The sequence below is a fragment of the Manis pentadactyla genome, chromosome 3 (genome assembly GCF_030020395.1).
Source record: "Manis pentadactyla isolate mManPen7 chromosome 3, mManPen7.hap1, whole genome shotgun sequence".
Classification (NCBI taxonomy): Eukaryota; Metazoa; Chordata; class Mammalia; order Pholidota; family Manidae; genus Manis; species Manis pentadactyla.
The window spans coordinates 173,938,943-173,954,840 of NC_080021.1; the positions used below are offsets into that span (position 1 = coordinate 173,938,943).

The 15,898-nt window shown below is 36.5% G+C and overlaps 1 protein-coding gene across 1 annotated transcript; it reads right to left on the reverse strand.

Moving 5' to 3' along the window:
* Positions 1–1,084: 1,084 nt before the first annotated feature.
* On the reverse strand, positions 1,085–3,171 carry IFNE (interferon epsilon). Its single transcript, XM_057498738.1, is given in 3 exon segments — positions 1,085–1,998; positions 2,001–2,267; positions 2,270–3,171. Coding segments are annotated over 3 exon segments (630 nt in total). The 5' UTR covers positions 2,529–3,171; the 3' UTR covers positions 1,085–1,894.
* Positions 3,172–15,898: the final 12,727 nt, after the last annotated feature.

Consider the following 15,898-nt stretch of genomic DNA (forward strand, 5'->3'; position numbering starts at 1 on the left):
CTGGGGGATTTGACTAACTCCAGTGAGCCCACACCATGCTGTCTTCCCTGAAATGTCTCTGCAGCATGTTCATATGGAAAACCAGGATGTTTGGGATGAGACCTTCTTGGAGAGATTCCACACTGGATATCGCTAGTAGCTGGAACAACTGGAGATCTATTTGGGAAGAGATATTTAGAAGCAAACTTGCTAAAAGTGAGGATTCAAGACTGGCTGTGCAGTTACTTTCAAGGAATATGCCTCTTCTTAAAGGAAGGATACAGACCCTGGGTTTAAGAAATTGTCACAGTGGAAATCAGCAGGTGCTTTCTCTTCATTAACAAACTTGTAGAAAAATTAAGAAAAAAAGAACTAGGCTCACACAACCGTGACAAAATAATTCTTATGAAGTCCAGGTATTCGTGCATTTTAGAAGTTGCCTTATCAACTGAAAACTGAAGCCTGTAATCAGCAATGGTGATCTTAAAAGCAGAGAAATTTGAGTTATGCTCAGTGATCACCCTGACAGGTTTAAATTTGTTTTTACATATTCATTTTGTGCATGGAATATATGTTTTATAGAACAAGATACTCTCATTACAATATCTAGTAATTTTATATGCAAAAATACATGCAATTTCTCAAAATTATGTGTTCATGTGTTCAATTTTTATCTAAATCAATGCAAACAAACTGCAGCAGAGGAGATGTTTTTTCATTATCCTTCTGGAAACAGGGAATACCTGTATTCCTGGAAACAGACTGATTCTGAGGTTGAATCTCAGTGACTTGCTCTGGTAATAAATTAAGATACCTTTTAATGTATTATTTTAATTTATAACATTTACATTATTAAAAGTTAAAATATAAAGTACAATGTAAAACCTCTTCCAGTCTTTCATCCTCCTTTAGTATCTCCTCCCCAAAGTGCAGGTTATTATTGTGATTTATTTCTTATATATGCTTTATTTATTCAGACACAGGTTAGGTCAAATATAAAATTCGTTTCACATTTTAATCTCAAATACAGCGTTTTAGATCCACTGTTCTGCAACTTGTCTGTTTTTTAACTTCTTTTTTTTCATTATTGGCAGGGCACCCTCATTTTCTTCTCCAGTGGAATAGCATTCCTTTGTGTGAATATACATTAAGTATCTCTTAATTAGAAGGATTTGAGTGGTTCCCTTTTTTTAAATATTATAAATAATGCTGCAAGGAACAATATTTTAAGTCCTTACACACATGCACAAGTATTCTTAGAGGATACACTTCAGGCCTAGAATAGATGGATCAAAGACTACATGCATCTATAACATTAAAAAATATCACCAGATTGCCTCCTCTGTGATTGTACCAATTTCCAGTGCTCTAGTAAATTACAAAAGCAGTTCCCCCTCAAAAGTCTCCACAACAGTGATTTAAATCAAACTTTGGGGTTTCATCTATCTGATAGGTCATAAATGGCATGCTATTTACTTTTAATTTGTTTTTCATCATTATGAGGAAGGTTGAACACCTTTTCATGTATTTTTTTTCCTCTGAAAAGTGCTTATTCACGCCCTTCTGTTGTGCCACCTATAATGACATTTTCAAATCTTGCAGTGCAAATTATTCCTAGTATTTCTCACTGTTTCTTTCAATTTTTGGCCATTGAAGGAATCATTGGAATGGATATTCTATGTTAACAAAAGTATTTTTACAGGGAAGATATATTTCATTATATCTACCTGGCCAATTTTTATGAAAATATACTCATCTGAAGAACCAGTTATGAAATAATAATGAAACTATTTCAACTCATAAAAATTTAAGATATATATATATATATATATACACAAAACCAAAACAACACTACTGTTTTATGGCAAAAAGAAATGATAATATCTGGAGAAGTTCTCTCTCCCATCCACCTACCCTATGCTTTTAAAGCCTGCAGTTGGCTCCTGCTCCACGTGGTTCCAGGATCCACTCCTCGTTTGCTCAGCTTTCCTGTGAGTTGGAACACAAAGGACAGACACTGTCTACTTGGACAATGGTCCAGGCACAACTGCTGTATTCCTGGTTTTCCAGATAATCATGGATCCATTGGAAGTACATTTTAACCTGTAATCTAAGGTTTTCACTACCCAATGTGCCACCTTTTTGCTCTGCTTCCAGTCCCATGAAAGCTTCTAAGTATACCAGCTGTGGATGAAGTTCGTTGATTAACTTTTCCACATGGCTTTCTCCCCAACTGTCCAAAGACATACTTGTCCTGAACAGGTTGAGGATCTGTTGAAGCATCTCAAGAAGATGGTTATTGTGTGTCCTTTCTGGTACTAGTGAGGATTCAGGAAAGATACAGGAGGATCCTGGTATTGGTGGCGAAGCAGGAAGATTTTCCTGTGCGGTAGGCACTGCTGAATTGATGGGGTTTTCAGTTTATTCAAGAGTTTTAAACTCTCTCTGTTCACTCTTTGTTGGAAGAGAACCAGTTTCAGTTCCAGGGAGAAGACAGTGGAAGAGGCCAGCAGCACCAAGACAATTTCAAAGAAAGGCTTGTTAATCATGGTGAAGGTTAAATATGCCACTTATCTCTGCTCAGTCTCAGTAGAGCTCTAGCTCCAGTGAATGTTCCCCTTTCATGCACTTCAGATTATTCAGATTATTATTTCAGAACAGGAAGGTGTTCTCTTTTGTTGATTTTGTTTTCTAACGCTGTCATTTTCCCAACTTTACACATTAGGTTTTTTTGGTTCCCTTTTCCTAGTGTTCATGGGACATTTCCTCCACTTTCCCCATTGTGTTGGCTGCTTGTGGAAGTGACCAAAAGAACTTGTTTCATTGTATGTGTTCCTTGAGATAATTACAGACTAGTCATCCAATATGATTTTCTATTACTCTCATTATTACATATTAAGTACCAACACAATATGCTTTCTAAATATATAGCTAAGCTTCTTAAAGTTGTCTTGAGTTATTTTTATTATTTTCTTTATTAAGGTATTATTGATATACACTCTTACGAAGGTTTCACATGAAAAAACAATGTGGTTACTCCATTCACCCACATTATCAAGTCCCCCCCAATACCCCATTGCAGTCACTGTCCATCAGTGCAGTAAGATGCCACAGTCACTACTTGTCTTCTCTGTGCTACACTGTCTTCCCCATGATCTCCCCAACACCATGTGTGCCAATCATAATACCCTTCAATCCTCTTCTCCCTCCCTCCCCAACTGCCCTCCCAGACCCCTTCCCTTTGGTAACTGCTTAGTCCCTTCTTGGAGTGTGTGAGTCTGCTGGTGTTTTGGTCCTTCAGTTTTGCTCTGCTGTTGTACTCTGCAAATGAGGAAAATAATTTGGTACTTGTCTTTCTCCACCTGGCTTATTTCACTGAGCATAATATCTTTCAGCTCTATCGATATTGTTGCAAATGGTAGGAGTGGTTTCTTTTTTATGGGTGAATAGCATTCCATTGTGTATATGTACCACCTCTTCTTTATCCCCCTGTTACTGATGGGCACTTAGGTTGCTTCCATATCTTGGCTATTGTAAACAGTGCTGCAATAAACATAGGGGTGCACATGTCTTTTTGAATCTGAGAAGTTGTTTTCTTTGGGTAAATTCCTTAGAGTGGAATTCCTGGGTCAAATCGTATTTCTACTTTTAGTTTTTTGAGGAACCTCCATATTGCTTTCCACAGTGATTGAACTAGTTTACATTCCCATCACCAGTGTAGGAGGGTTCCCCTTTCTCAGCATCCTTGCCAGCATTTGTTGTTCTTAGGCTTTTCTATGCTGGCCATCCTAACTGATGTGAGGTGATAAATCTCACTGTGGTTTTAATTTGCATTTCCCTGATAGTGATGTGGAGCACGTTTTCATGTGCCTGTTGGCCATATGAATTTCTTCTTTGGAGAATTGTCTGTTCATATTCTCCACCCATTTTATAATTGGGTTATTTGCTTTTTGGTTGTTGAGGTGTGTGAGTTCTTTATATATTTTGGATGCTAACCTCTTGTCAGATATGTCATTTACAAATACATTCTCCCATATTGTAGGATGACTTTGCTGTACAGAAGTTTTTTAATTTGATGTAATCCCATGTGTTCATTTTTGCTTTTGTTTCCCTTGCTTGAGGAGATGTGTGCAAGAAAAAGTTGTGCATATTTATATTCAGGAGATTTTTGCCTATATTTTTTCTAAGAGTTTTATGGTTTCATGACTTACATTCAGGTCTTTGATCCATTTCGAGTTTACTTTTGTGTATGGGGTTAGACTATAATCTAGTTTCATTCTCCTGCATGTAGCTGTCCAGTTTTGCCAACACCAGTTGTTGAAGAGGTTGTTATTTCCCCATTGTATATCCATGGCTCCTTTATCATATATTAATTGACCATATATGCTTGGGTTTATATCTGGGCTCTCTAGTCTGTTCCATTGGTCTATGGGTCTGTTCTTGTTCCAGTACCAATTTGTCTTGATTACTGTGGCTTTGTAAAGTCGGGGAGTGCAATCCCCCCAGCTTTATTCTTCCTTTTCAGGATTGCTTTGGCTATTTGGGGTCTTTTGTGGTTCCATATGAATTTTAGAACTATTTGCTCTAGTTTGTTGAAGAATGCTGTTGGTATTTTGATAGGGATTGCAATGAGTCTGTAGATTGCTTTAGGCAGGATGGTTATTTTGACAATATTAATTCTTCCTATCCATGAGCACAGGATGTGTTTTCATTTATTGGTATCTTCTTTAATTTCTGTCATGAGTGTCTTGTAGTTTTCAGAGTATAGGTCTTTCACTTCCTTGGTTAGATATATTCCTAGCTATTTTATTCTTTTTGATGCAATTGTGAATGGAATTGTTTTCCTGATTTCTCTTTCTGTTAGTTCGTCGTTAGTGTATAGGAATGCAAGCATTCTGTGTATTAATTTTGTATCCTGCAACTTTGCTGAATTCAGATATTAGATCTAATAGTTTTGGAGTAGATTCTTTAGGGACTTTTATGTACAACATCATGTCATCTGCAAACAGTGACAGTTTAACTTATTCTTTACAAATTTGGATGACTTCTTTGTTTTTTCTGATTGCCATGGCAAGGACCTCCAGAACTATGTTGAATAAAAGTATAGAGAGTAGGCATCCTTGTCTTGTTCCTAATCTTAAAGGAAAGGCTTTTAGCTTCTCGCTGTTGAGTATCATGTTGGCTGTGGGTTTGTCATATATGGCCTTTATTATGTTGAGGTACTTGCCCTCTATACCCATTTTTTTTAGAGTTTTTATCATGAAAGGATGTTGAATTTTGTCGAATGCTTTTTCAGCATCTATGGAGATGATCATGTGGTTTTTGTCCTTTTTGTTGATGGTGGTAGATGATGTTGATGGATTTTCTAATATTGTACCATCCTTGCATCCCTGGAATAAATCCTACTTGATCATGATGAATGATTTTTTTGATGTATTTTTGAATTCAGTTTGCTAATATTTTGTTGAGTATTTTTGCATCTATGTTCATCAGGGATATTGGTCTGTAATTTTCTTTTTTTGTGGTGTCTTTGCCTGGTTTAGGTACTAGAGTGATGCTGGCCTCATAGAATGAGTTTGGAAGTATTCCCTCTTCTACATTTTGGAAAAGTTTAAGGAGGATGGGTATTAGGTCTTCACTAAATGTTTGATAAATTCAGCAGTGAAGCCATCTGGTTCAGGTGTTTTGTTCTTAGGTAGTTTTTTGATTACCAATTCAATTTCATTGCTGATAATTGGTCTGTTCAGATTTTCTGTTTCTTCCTGGGTCAGCCTTGGAAGGTTGTATTTTTCTAGAAATTTGTCCATTTCTTTTAAGTTATCCAGTTTGTTAGCATATAATTTTTCATAGTATTTTCTCATAATTCTTTGTATTTTTGTGGTGTCAGTAGTGATTTTTCCTTTCTGATTTCTGATTCTGTTTATGTGTGTAGACTCTCTTTTTTTCTTGATAAGTCTGGCTAAGGGTTTATCTATTTTGTTTATTTTCTTGAAGAACCAGCTCCTGCTTTCATTGATTCTTTCTATTGTTTTATTCTTCTTGGTTTTATTTATCTCTGCTGTAATCTTTATTATGTCCCTTCTTCTACTGACTTTGTGCCATATTTATTATTCTTTTTCTATTTTCATTAATTGTGATTTTTAGACTGTTCATATGGGATTGTTCTTTCCTGAGGTAGGCCTGTATTGCAATATACTTTCCTCTTAGCATGGCCTTTGCTGCATCCCACAGATTTTGCATTGTTGAATTATTGTCATTTGTCTACATATATTGCTTGGTCTCTGTTTTTGTTTGGTCATTGATCCATTGGTTATTTAGGAGCATATCCTCCATGTGTTTGTGTGCTTTTTTTGTTTTCTTTGTGTAATTTATTTCTAGTTTCATATCTTTGTGGTCTGAGAAGCTGGTTGGAACAATTTCAATCTTTTTGAATTTACTGAGGCTCTTTTTGTGGCCCAGTGTATGATCTACTCTTGAAAATGTTCCATGTGAGCTTGAGAAGAATGTGTATCCTTCCACTTTTGGATGTAGAGTTCTGTAAATGTCTGTTAGGTCCGGCTGTTCTAATGTGTTGTTCAATGCCTTTGTCTCCTTACTTATTTTCTGTCTGGTTGATCTGTCCTTTGGAGTGAGTGGAATGTTGAAGTCTCCTAGAATGAAAGCATTGCATTCTGTTTCCCCTTTTAATTCTGTTAGTATTTGTTTCACATATGTAGGTGTTCCTGTGTTGGGTGCATAGATATTTATAATGGTTATATCCTCTTGTTGGATTGACCCCTTTATCATTATGTAATGTCCTTGTCTCTTGTGACTTTCTTTATTTTGAAGTCTATTTTGTCTGATACAAGTATTGCAATTCCTGCTTTTTTCTCCCTATTATTTGCATGAAATATCTTTTTTCCATCCCTTCACTTTTAGTCTGTGTATGTCTGTGGATTTAAAGTAAGTCTCTTGTAGGCAGCGTATAGAAGGGTCTTGCTTTTTTATCTATTCAGTTACTCTATGTCTTTTGATTGGGGCATTGAGACCATTTAAAGTGATTTTTGATAGGTATATACTTATTGCCATTGCAGGCTTTAGATCTGTGGTTGCCAAAGGTTCAAGGATAACTTCCTTAGTATCTAAGAGTCTAACTTAACTCATTTAGTATGCTATTACAAACACAATCTAAAGGTTCTCTTTTTTTTTCTTTTTCTTCCTCCTCCATTCTTTATATATTAGGTATCATATTCTGTACTCTTTGTCTATCCCTTGACTGACTTTGGGGGTTGTTGATTTAATTTTGCATTTGCTTAGTAATTAATTGTTCTACTTTCTTTACTGTGGTTTTATTTTCTCTGGTGACAGCTATTTAGCCTTAGGAACACTTCCATCTATAGCAGTCCCTCTAAAATATACTGTATAGGTGGTTTGTGGGAGGTAAATTCTCTCAGCTTTTACTTATCTGGAAATTGTTTAATCCCCCCTTCAAATTTAAATGATAATCTTGCCGGATAGAGTATCCTTGGTTCGAGGTCCTTCTGCATCATTGCATTAAATATATCATGCCATTCCCTTCTTGCTTGTAAGGTTTCTGCTGAAAAGTCTGATGATAGCCTGATGGGTTTTCCTTTGTATGTGATCTTTTCTCTCTCTCTCTGGCTGTTTTTAGTAGTCTGCTCTTATCCTTGATCTTTGCCATTTTAATTATTATATGTCTCAGTGTTGTCTTCTCTGGGTCCTTTGTATTGGGAGATCTATGCACCTCCATGGCCTGAGAGACTATCTCCTTCCCCAGATTGGAGAAGTTTTCAACAATAACCTCCTCAAAGACACTTTCTATCCCTTTTTGTCTCTCTTTTTTTCTGGTACCCCTATAATATGAATATTGTTTTGTTTGGATTGGTCACACAGTTCTCTTAATATTCTTTCATTGCTAGAGATCCCTTTTTCTCTCTGTGCCTCTGCTTCTTTGTATTCTCCAATTTCTACTTCATTTATCGTCTCCTCCACCATATCTAATCTGCTTTTAAAATCTTCCATTGTATTCCATAATGATTGGATTTCCAACCAGAATTCATTCCTGAGTTCTTGAATATTTTTCTGTACCTCCATGAGCAATGTTTATGATTTTTATTTCGAAATCTCTTTCAGGAAGACAGACAAGGTCAGTTTTAGTTGACCCTTTTTCAGGTTTTTGAGGGATTTTTGTTTGAACCAGTTTCCTTTGATGTTCCATATTTGTATGTGGCACCCTCTAGTGCCCAGAAGCTCTACTCTCTGGAGCTGCTCAGCTCTTGGAGCAGTGTTGGGGGTTGCAGGGGAGTGGTGCTTGGTGCCTGGTGGGAGGAAAGAGCTGTTTCATGCTTCCTGGCTGTTATGCCCATTTCCATTGCCAGAAACAGTATGTAAGCCTCTATGCTTTGCATTTGTAGTTGCCATAGGCAGGCCTTCCCTCTGGTTGGCCTGATGCCAGGGCCAGGGCTGCTGGTTTGCAAGCCAGGTGCGGGCTGGCCAGGAGGAAGGTGCAGCAGGCTGTGTATCATGGTGGTGGGCCTTGGAGCTGCGTATCCAGCCATGGGGATGGAGTGCCTGTAGTTCCTGAAAGTTCCTAACCTGCTGGGCAGAGTGAGCCTGGACAATTTTGTCTACCTGTCCTTTCTCCTGAGCAGTAAGTTCTGGGTAATCCTTTCCCCGTTAGCATCCCTTTTGCTGTTAGGAAGTCTCTCAGACTGCCCACCTTTCTTTTATCCCAGAGCAGCTGGGTGTGGATCCCTGTTTTCTTCAAGTGGCTGGAAACTCGGTCTCTCCAGGTATTCCGCCTGTTTTAGCTTTCCAGCCCCACTAATCACCAGAGCACCATGCAATGTAGGTTTGTGCTCCCAGAGCAGATCTCCAAGGCTAGGTGTTCAGCAGTCCCAGGCCTCCACTCCCTCTCTGCTCTGTTTCTCTTCCTCCTGCTGGTGAGCTGGGGTAGGGGAAGGGCTTGGGTCCCACCAGATCATGGCTTTGGTATGTTACCCTGTTCTGTGAGGTCTGTTCTTTTCTCTAGGTGTATGCAGTCTGGTGCAGCCTTCTTTCCTGTTGCTATTTCAGGATTAGTTGTATTAATTAGATTTTCATATTATATGTGGTTTTAGGAGGAGGCCTCTGTCTCACCTCTCATACTGTCATCTTTAATCCTGACTCTTGAGAGTGTTTTTTTAAAGTAGTCTTTCACAGAGTAATATTTATCAGCATCTATAAGACACTCAGGGGCAAAAATTAAAATTCACAAAGGCTACTAAATTTAAAAACTCAAGTGAAACTGTAAATTTATACAAATGCTTAAGGAAATTAATCTTAAAATATGTGTCAGCAATCTTAAATTGTTTTATATCTTATTCAAGCAGTTGAATAAATTTCTTCTATGGAAATAAGGTGAAAGAGAAAACATTTAGCAAAGAAGGTCATTATACAATTAATGCCATTGCAGAATATTTGACACAGTCTATAGGTCCAACAATAGGGGAATGATTAAATAAATGTTGATAAATCCAAGTAATAAAATGTTGTGTAACCATTGGAAATGATAAAATGATGTGTGAGAAGATATTGAGATGGTTGGTTAGTTTATATTCTCTAGGGTATCAATAATTATGGCAAATCAAAGTGACTATCTTTACATGAATAATGCTTCTTGAATTACAAACACCCAGTTCCATATTCTAAGTCCTCTAAATATTCCCCCAATCTGTCTTTCCAATCTCATCTCCCACTGTTGCTCTAAAGTGGGAGTAGTATGAGGGGACCTGAATTCCAGATAAAGTTAATTATTTATTATTTCCTTAATATGGCTAACACTTGTGTGTGTGTTTGTTTTTATTGATGATGCTTTCTCTCTCAGAAACATCCCCTGTGCCTTCCTCACATGCAGGATTGTCTGTGCTAGCACTAAGGATGGGGCTGCCTCTTTAAGGCTTTAATATCTCTCCCAAATAGCTATAATTTCTCTTCTGGTTCCTTGCAGCACTGTGCACCTCATTTAAGATGACTTTCCTGTTTTGTCTTATATGAGGCTATTTATTTTACCCATCTTACAACCTTTCAAAATTAAAACCTCTTAAGAGTGTGGAATAAACAGTCACCTCTTTCTACTTTCTATACAATTATAGTTGTATTGGAACTTAATAAACAAGTGTTGACTTGGAGTCAATCAGTGCGCTCCACCACAAAGTAATGCAAGATGTTGCATCTTATCTTTGATCATTTCTATCCAAGCAGTTGGTGGGTGAAATACTAAGTGTTGAAAACAGACACTTTGTAAACATGTATGGTCTTATTATCTACCAGCTCAGTTCCATGTTGGTGTCACTTAGTCTGGTATTAACTGAATAAATTTAGTCAGCATGCTCCACACAGGGGTCTTTTCCTGTACAAAAGTTCTACTGCATTCATCAAAAAGTTTCTAACATTTTGGATGTTGTGGAATTTGAATTTTCAGATCCATGAGAGTCAAACAGAAATCTCTTAACTGAGTTAACAAGGTCAGTAGATGTTGTTGATGTCAATGAATGGGAACTAGGAAGAAAAAAACTTCACACCTAATTCAACAGAGTAATAACTCTGTTCAAAATTAGGTTATATCATGTTAAGCCTCTTGCCCTTCCACCTTTTACCCTATGTTCCCATCCCCTCTTTCTTTCTTTTTATTAAGGTATCATTGATATACACTCTTATGAAGGTTTCACAAGAAAAAACAATGTGGTTATTACATTCACCCTTATTACTGAGTCCCCCCCATACCCCATTGTAGTTACTGTCCATCAGTGCAGTAAGATGCCACAGAATCCCTATTTGTTTTCTCTGAGCTAAACTGTCTTCCCCGTGACCCCCAACACCATGTGTACTAAACATTATACCCGTCAATTCCCTTCTCCCTCCCTCCCCACCCACCCTTCCCCACCCCTTCCCTTTGGTAACCACTAGTCCCTTCTTGGAGTCTGTGAGTCCGCTGCTATTTTGTTCCTTTAGTTTTGCTTCGTTGTTATACTCCACAAATGAGGGAAATCATTTGGTGTTTGTCTTTCTCTGCCTGACTTATTTCACTGAGCATAATACCCTCTAGCACCATCGATGTTGTTGCAAATGGTAGGATTTGTTTCTTTTTTATGGCTGAATAGTATTCCATTGTGTATATGTACCACCTCTTCTTTATCCATTCAGTTACTGATGGACACTTAGGTTGCTTCCATATCTTGGCTATTGTAAAAAGTGCTGCGATAAACATAGAGGTGCATATGTCTTTTTGAATCTGAGAAGTTGTTTTCTTTGGGTAAATTCCTAAGAGTGGAATTCCTGGCTCAAATTGTATTTCTATTTTTAGTTTTTTGAGGAACCTCCACATTGCTTTCCACAGTGATTGAACTAGTTTACAATCCCACCACCAGTGTAGGAGGGTTCCCCTTTCTCAGCATCCTTGCCAGCATTTGCTGTGTCTAGTCTTTTCTATGTTGGCCATCCTAACTGGTGTGAGGTGATATCTCATTGTGGTTTTAATTTGCATTTCCCTGATAATTAGTGATGCAGAGCATCTATTGACCATCTGAATGTCTTCTTTGGAGAGGTGTCTGTTCATATCCTCTGCCCATTTTTTTAAATTGGGTTATTTGCTTTTTGGTTGTTGAGGCATGTGAGTTCTTTATATGTTTTGGATGTTAACCCCTTGTCTTTCCTGTGGCCTCCCCACACATCATTTAGAAATATATTCTCCCATACTGTAGGATGCCTTTTTGTTCTGCTGGTGTCCTTTGCTGCACTGAAGCTTTTTAGCTTGATGTAGTCTCATTTGTTTATTTTTTATTTTGTTTCCCTTGCCCAAGGAGCTGCATTCAGCAAAGTTGCTCATGTTTATATTCAAGAGATTTTTGCCTATGTTGTCTTCTAAGAGTTTTATAGTTTCATGACTTATATTCAGGTCTTTGATCCATTTCGAGTTTACTTTTGTGTATGGGGTTAGACTATAATCTAGTTTCATTCTCCTGCATGTAGCTGCCCAGTTTTGCCAACACCAGTTGTTGAAGAGGCTGTCATTTCCCCATTGTATGTCCATGGCTCCTTTATCGTATATTAATTGACCATATATGCTTGGGTTTATATCTGGGCCCTCTAGTTTGTTCCATTTGTCTATGGGTCTGTTCTTGTGCCAGTATCAAATTGTCTTGATTACTGTGGCTTTGTAGTAGAGCTTGAAGTTGGGGAGTGTAATTCCCCCCAGCTTTATTCTTCCTTCTCAGGATTGCTTTGGCTATTCAGGGTCTTTTGTGGTTCCATATGAATTTTAGAACTATTTGCTCTAGTTTGTTGAAGAATGCTATTGGTATTTTGATAGGGATTGCATTGAATCTGTATACTGCTTTAGGTAGGATAACCATTTTGACAATATTAATTCTTCCTATCCATAAGCACACACACCCATCCTCTCTTTCTTATCTCCCTTCTTCCTGTGTCCCAACCCTCAGAAAAGACCTATGGAAATTCATAATATACAAAAGAAATAATACCTGTTTTTATGAGACTGCTTAATCTGGACAACAGATTTTTGACCTGGCTTCAATGCAAATCTATAAATCTTACAGAGCTTCAGAAAAACACTATAAGGATAAAAGAAAATAATCTCTAAAGTGCAATCCATACTTTCACATCATTTTCATCCAATCGATAATAATATGTGAAATTGTGTTAATTTCCAAAAACGTGGGGATTTTCCAGATAGCTTTCTGTTATTGATTTCTAATTTGAATTTGTTGTGGTCAAAGAATATAGTTTAAAATTCATTCAGACTTATTTTATAGCTCAGAATATGGTTTATCTTGGTGATTTTGTTCTGTATGAACTCAAGAATTATATTCTGCTTTTGTTACTTGGACTGTTCTATAAATTTTAATTAGGTCATGTTGGTTGATCGGGTTGTTGACATTTTCTACTTCTCTGTGGTTTTCTGTCTATTCTAGCAATCATCAAATGAGAAGCACTGAAATCTCCAACTTTAATTTTGGATTTGTCTATATTCCTATTTAGTTCTTTCAGTTTTTTGCTTTTTATTTCTAAAAATTCTGTTAATAGGTACATCACATTTAGGATATTATATTCTCTTGATGAATTGACCTCTTTATTTTGAAGTTTCTCTCTTTATCTTGGTAATGTTCCTTATTCTGAAATCAACTTTGTATTATATACTCATGCTTTCTTTTGATTAGTGTTTGCATGGTGTACCTTGTTGTATCCTTCTACTTTTAGACTATATATGATTTTTTTTCTAAATTGAAAGTGAATTTCTTGTATATAGCATATAGCTGGACCTTGCTTTTTAATCCAGTCTGACAATCTTTATTTTTTATTGGAGTGATTAGGCCATTTGCATTTAATGTGAGTATCAATATGGCTGGGTTTACACCTACCATTATTTGTTTTCTAATTGCCCATATGTTCTTTTTCCTTTTTTTCTTCTTTTGGATTTATTTTTGAAAAAATGATTCCAATTTACATCGACTATTGGCTTATTAGCTATACCATTTTGTTTTATTTTTATAGTAGTTTCTCTAGGATTTAATATATATTTAGCATATTATAGTTTATTTTTAAATACTATTACATATCACATAAAGTATAAAGTATATTACAACAATATACTCTTATCTCCTTCCTGTCACCTTTTGTACTATTGTCATGCACTTTCATATTTAAAACCCCACATACATTGATATTATACTTGTCATAGTCAATTTTATTTTAAAGAGATTTTTTAACAGGAGAAAATTTTTCTTCTATATTTACTGACATTCAGTATTTAACCAATCATATTGCCATTGTCATGTATTTACTTACATAGTGCCACTTCTGGTACTCTTCATTCCTTTTTTGTAGATCTAAATTTATATCTGGTATCGTTTTCTTTCTTCTTGAATAACTTTAATATTTCTTGTACGGTAATGAATTATCCTGGTGTTTGCTTGTCTGAAAAAGTATTTTGCCTTCATTTTTGAAATATATTTTGCTGGATAAAGAATGCTAAGTTGACATATTTTTTTTCTTTCCGTACTGTAAAGATGTTGCCCCACTGTCTTTTGGCTTATATATATTTCTGAAGAGAAGACTGCTGTAATTTGTCATTTTATTCCCCTATATACAGTGTATCTTCTTTCTCTCTTGACTGCTTTTAAGATTTTTCTATCATTTCAGCAATCTGATTATCATGTACCTTGGTGTGATTTTCTTCTTATATTTTCTACTAAGGGTTTCGAGCATTCTGAATGTGTAGTTTTATACTTTCTATCAAATTTGGAAGAGTTTTAGACCTTATTTTTTCCCAACATTCTTCATCTCCTTCTGAGACTCTATATGTATGCCAGATCACACTGGCCACTGATGCTGTTTTTTCATCTTCTCTTTTATTTTTGATAGTTTCTATGGCTATGTCTTCAAGTTCATTGATATTTATTCTGCAATATCTTATCTGAATATCAATCTCATCTAACATATCTGTCACTTTAGTTATTGTATTTTCAATCTCTAGAAGTTCAACTTGTTAATTTTTAGCACCTTTCATTTTCCTTACCATGTTCTTTTCTCTTACCCCTTTGAGCTTATGGGGTATAACAGGTGTTTTAGCCTCTTCGCTAATTCTGTCATTTGTGCCATTTGTGGATCGTATTTCATTATTATTTTCACTCCTTATGGACCCTATTTTCTCCCTTGCATGCCTCATAGCTTTTGACTGGATTTTGAACATGGTAGCTTTTACTTTACAGTAGACTGGATTGGTCAAGTCCTTTATACGTGGTTGGGCTTTGTTTTAGGACATAATTAAGTTACCTGGAATCTGTTAGACATTGTTTGGGGCTTGCTTTTAAGCTTTGTTATTATAGATGGAGCAGACTTTATAGTCTAGGGAAATGTCACCCCACTATCAAGGGAATGTCCTCATAAGGAATCTACTCAATGATCTCTGTATTAGGAAGTCTTTGCACTTTGTCTGGTGGAAACATGAAATATTCCCAGCCCTGTGGCTTTTCCTTTTCGGGCATTCTTTTCCAAGTCTTAGCATCCTAAGTGACATAGGTATTAGGTATTCTTAAAAACAGTTGTGTGTTTGTGTGTCTGTGTGCATGTACATGTGCATGTACATGTAGAGAATCATGTATAATATTCAGAGCCCACAAAAGGGCAAAGCCTAGAGCATGTGTCCCTCTTGTCTAAATCTAAGGACAGTATGAAGGAAAACCACTACAAGTTAACAGTACTTCAGATAAAAACAATGGAAAAGTGTTATGATGGCTTTAAAAAGTGCTAAGTCTTAAGTATCACTGATTATGACAATATCTTTGGAAAATATTGGAATAAACAACTAACAGTGGCAGTCACCTTGAGCTGGAATGGGCTTTGCCAGTGACTTTTAAATTCACTGCATAAATAAATGTTTTTATTTATTCACCTTTTCCCATAAACTACTCATTTACTAACTATCAGTATAAAAAATGTAATGCTGTAATTAAATCCTGATTACCTCTGTGTGAAAAATACACCAAAATAGTAAGGGAGTCATTTTAGATTCAACCAAAGGATGGCAGTATAACATCGGTTACTTAGAGCTTGGCATTACCGTGTACTGTTGGCAAGAGTGCTCATGACATCTAGTGGTCTAATAATGTGTGGTCAGCAACATATTATTACTTTTCTGAAATGAATTGTTCCTATAATGCATAGCATTACTACTGACTCTAATTCATATTAAGATACTTGCTGGGTAGTATTATTAAATATTTCCCTTTTTTGCCTTAACTCCTCTGATGGATATTTGTTGCTTTCTAGCCATTCACTGCCACCACCTCTCCCTTTTCTGAAGGCTGTGGGTACACCTATCCTGAGTTCTCTGCCTGTGCTTGGATCTTGTGCTTCTGGC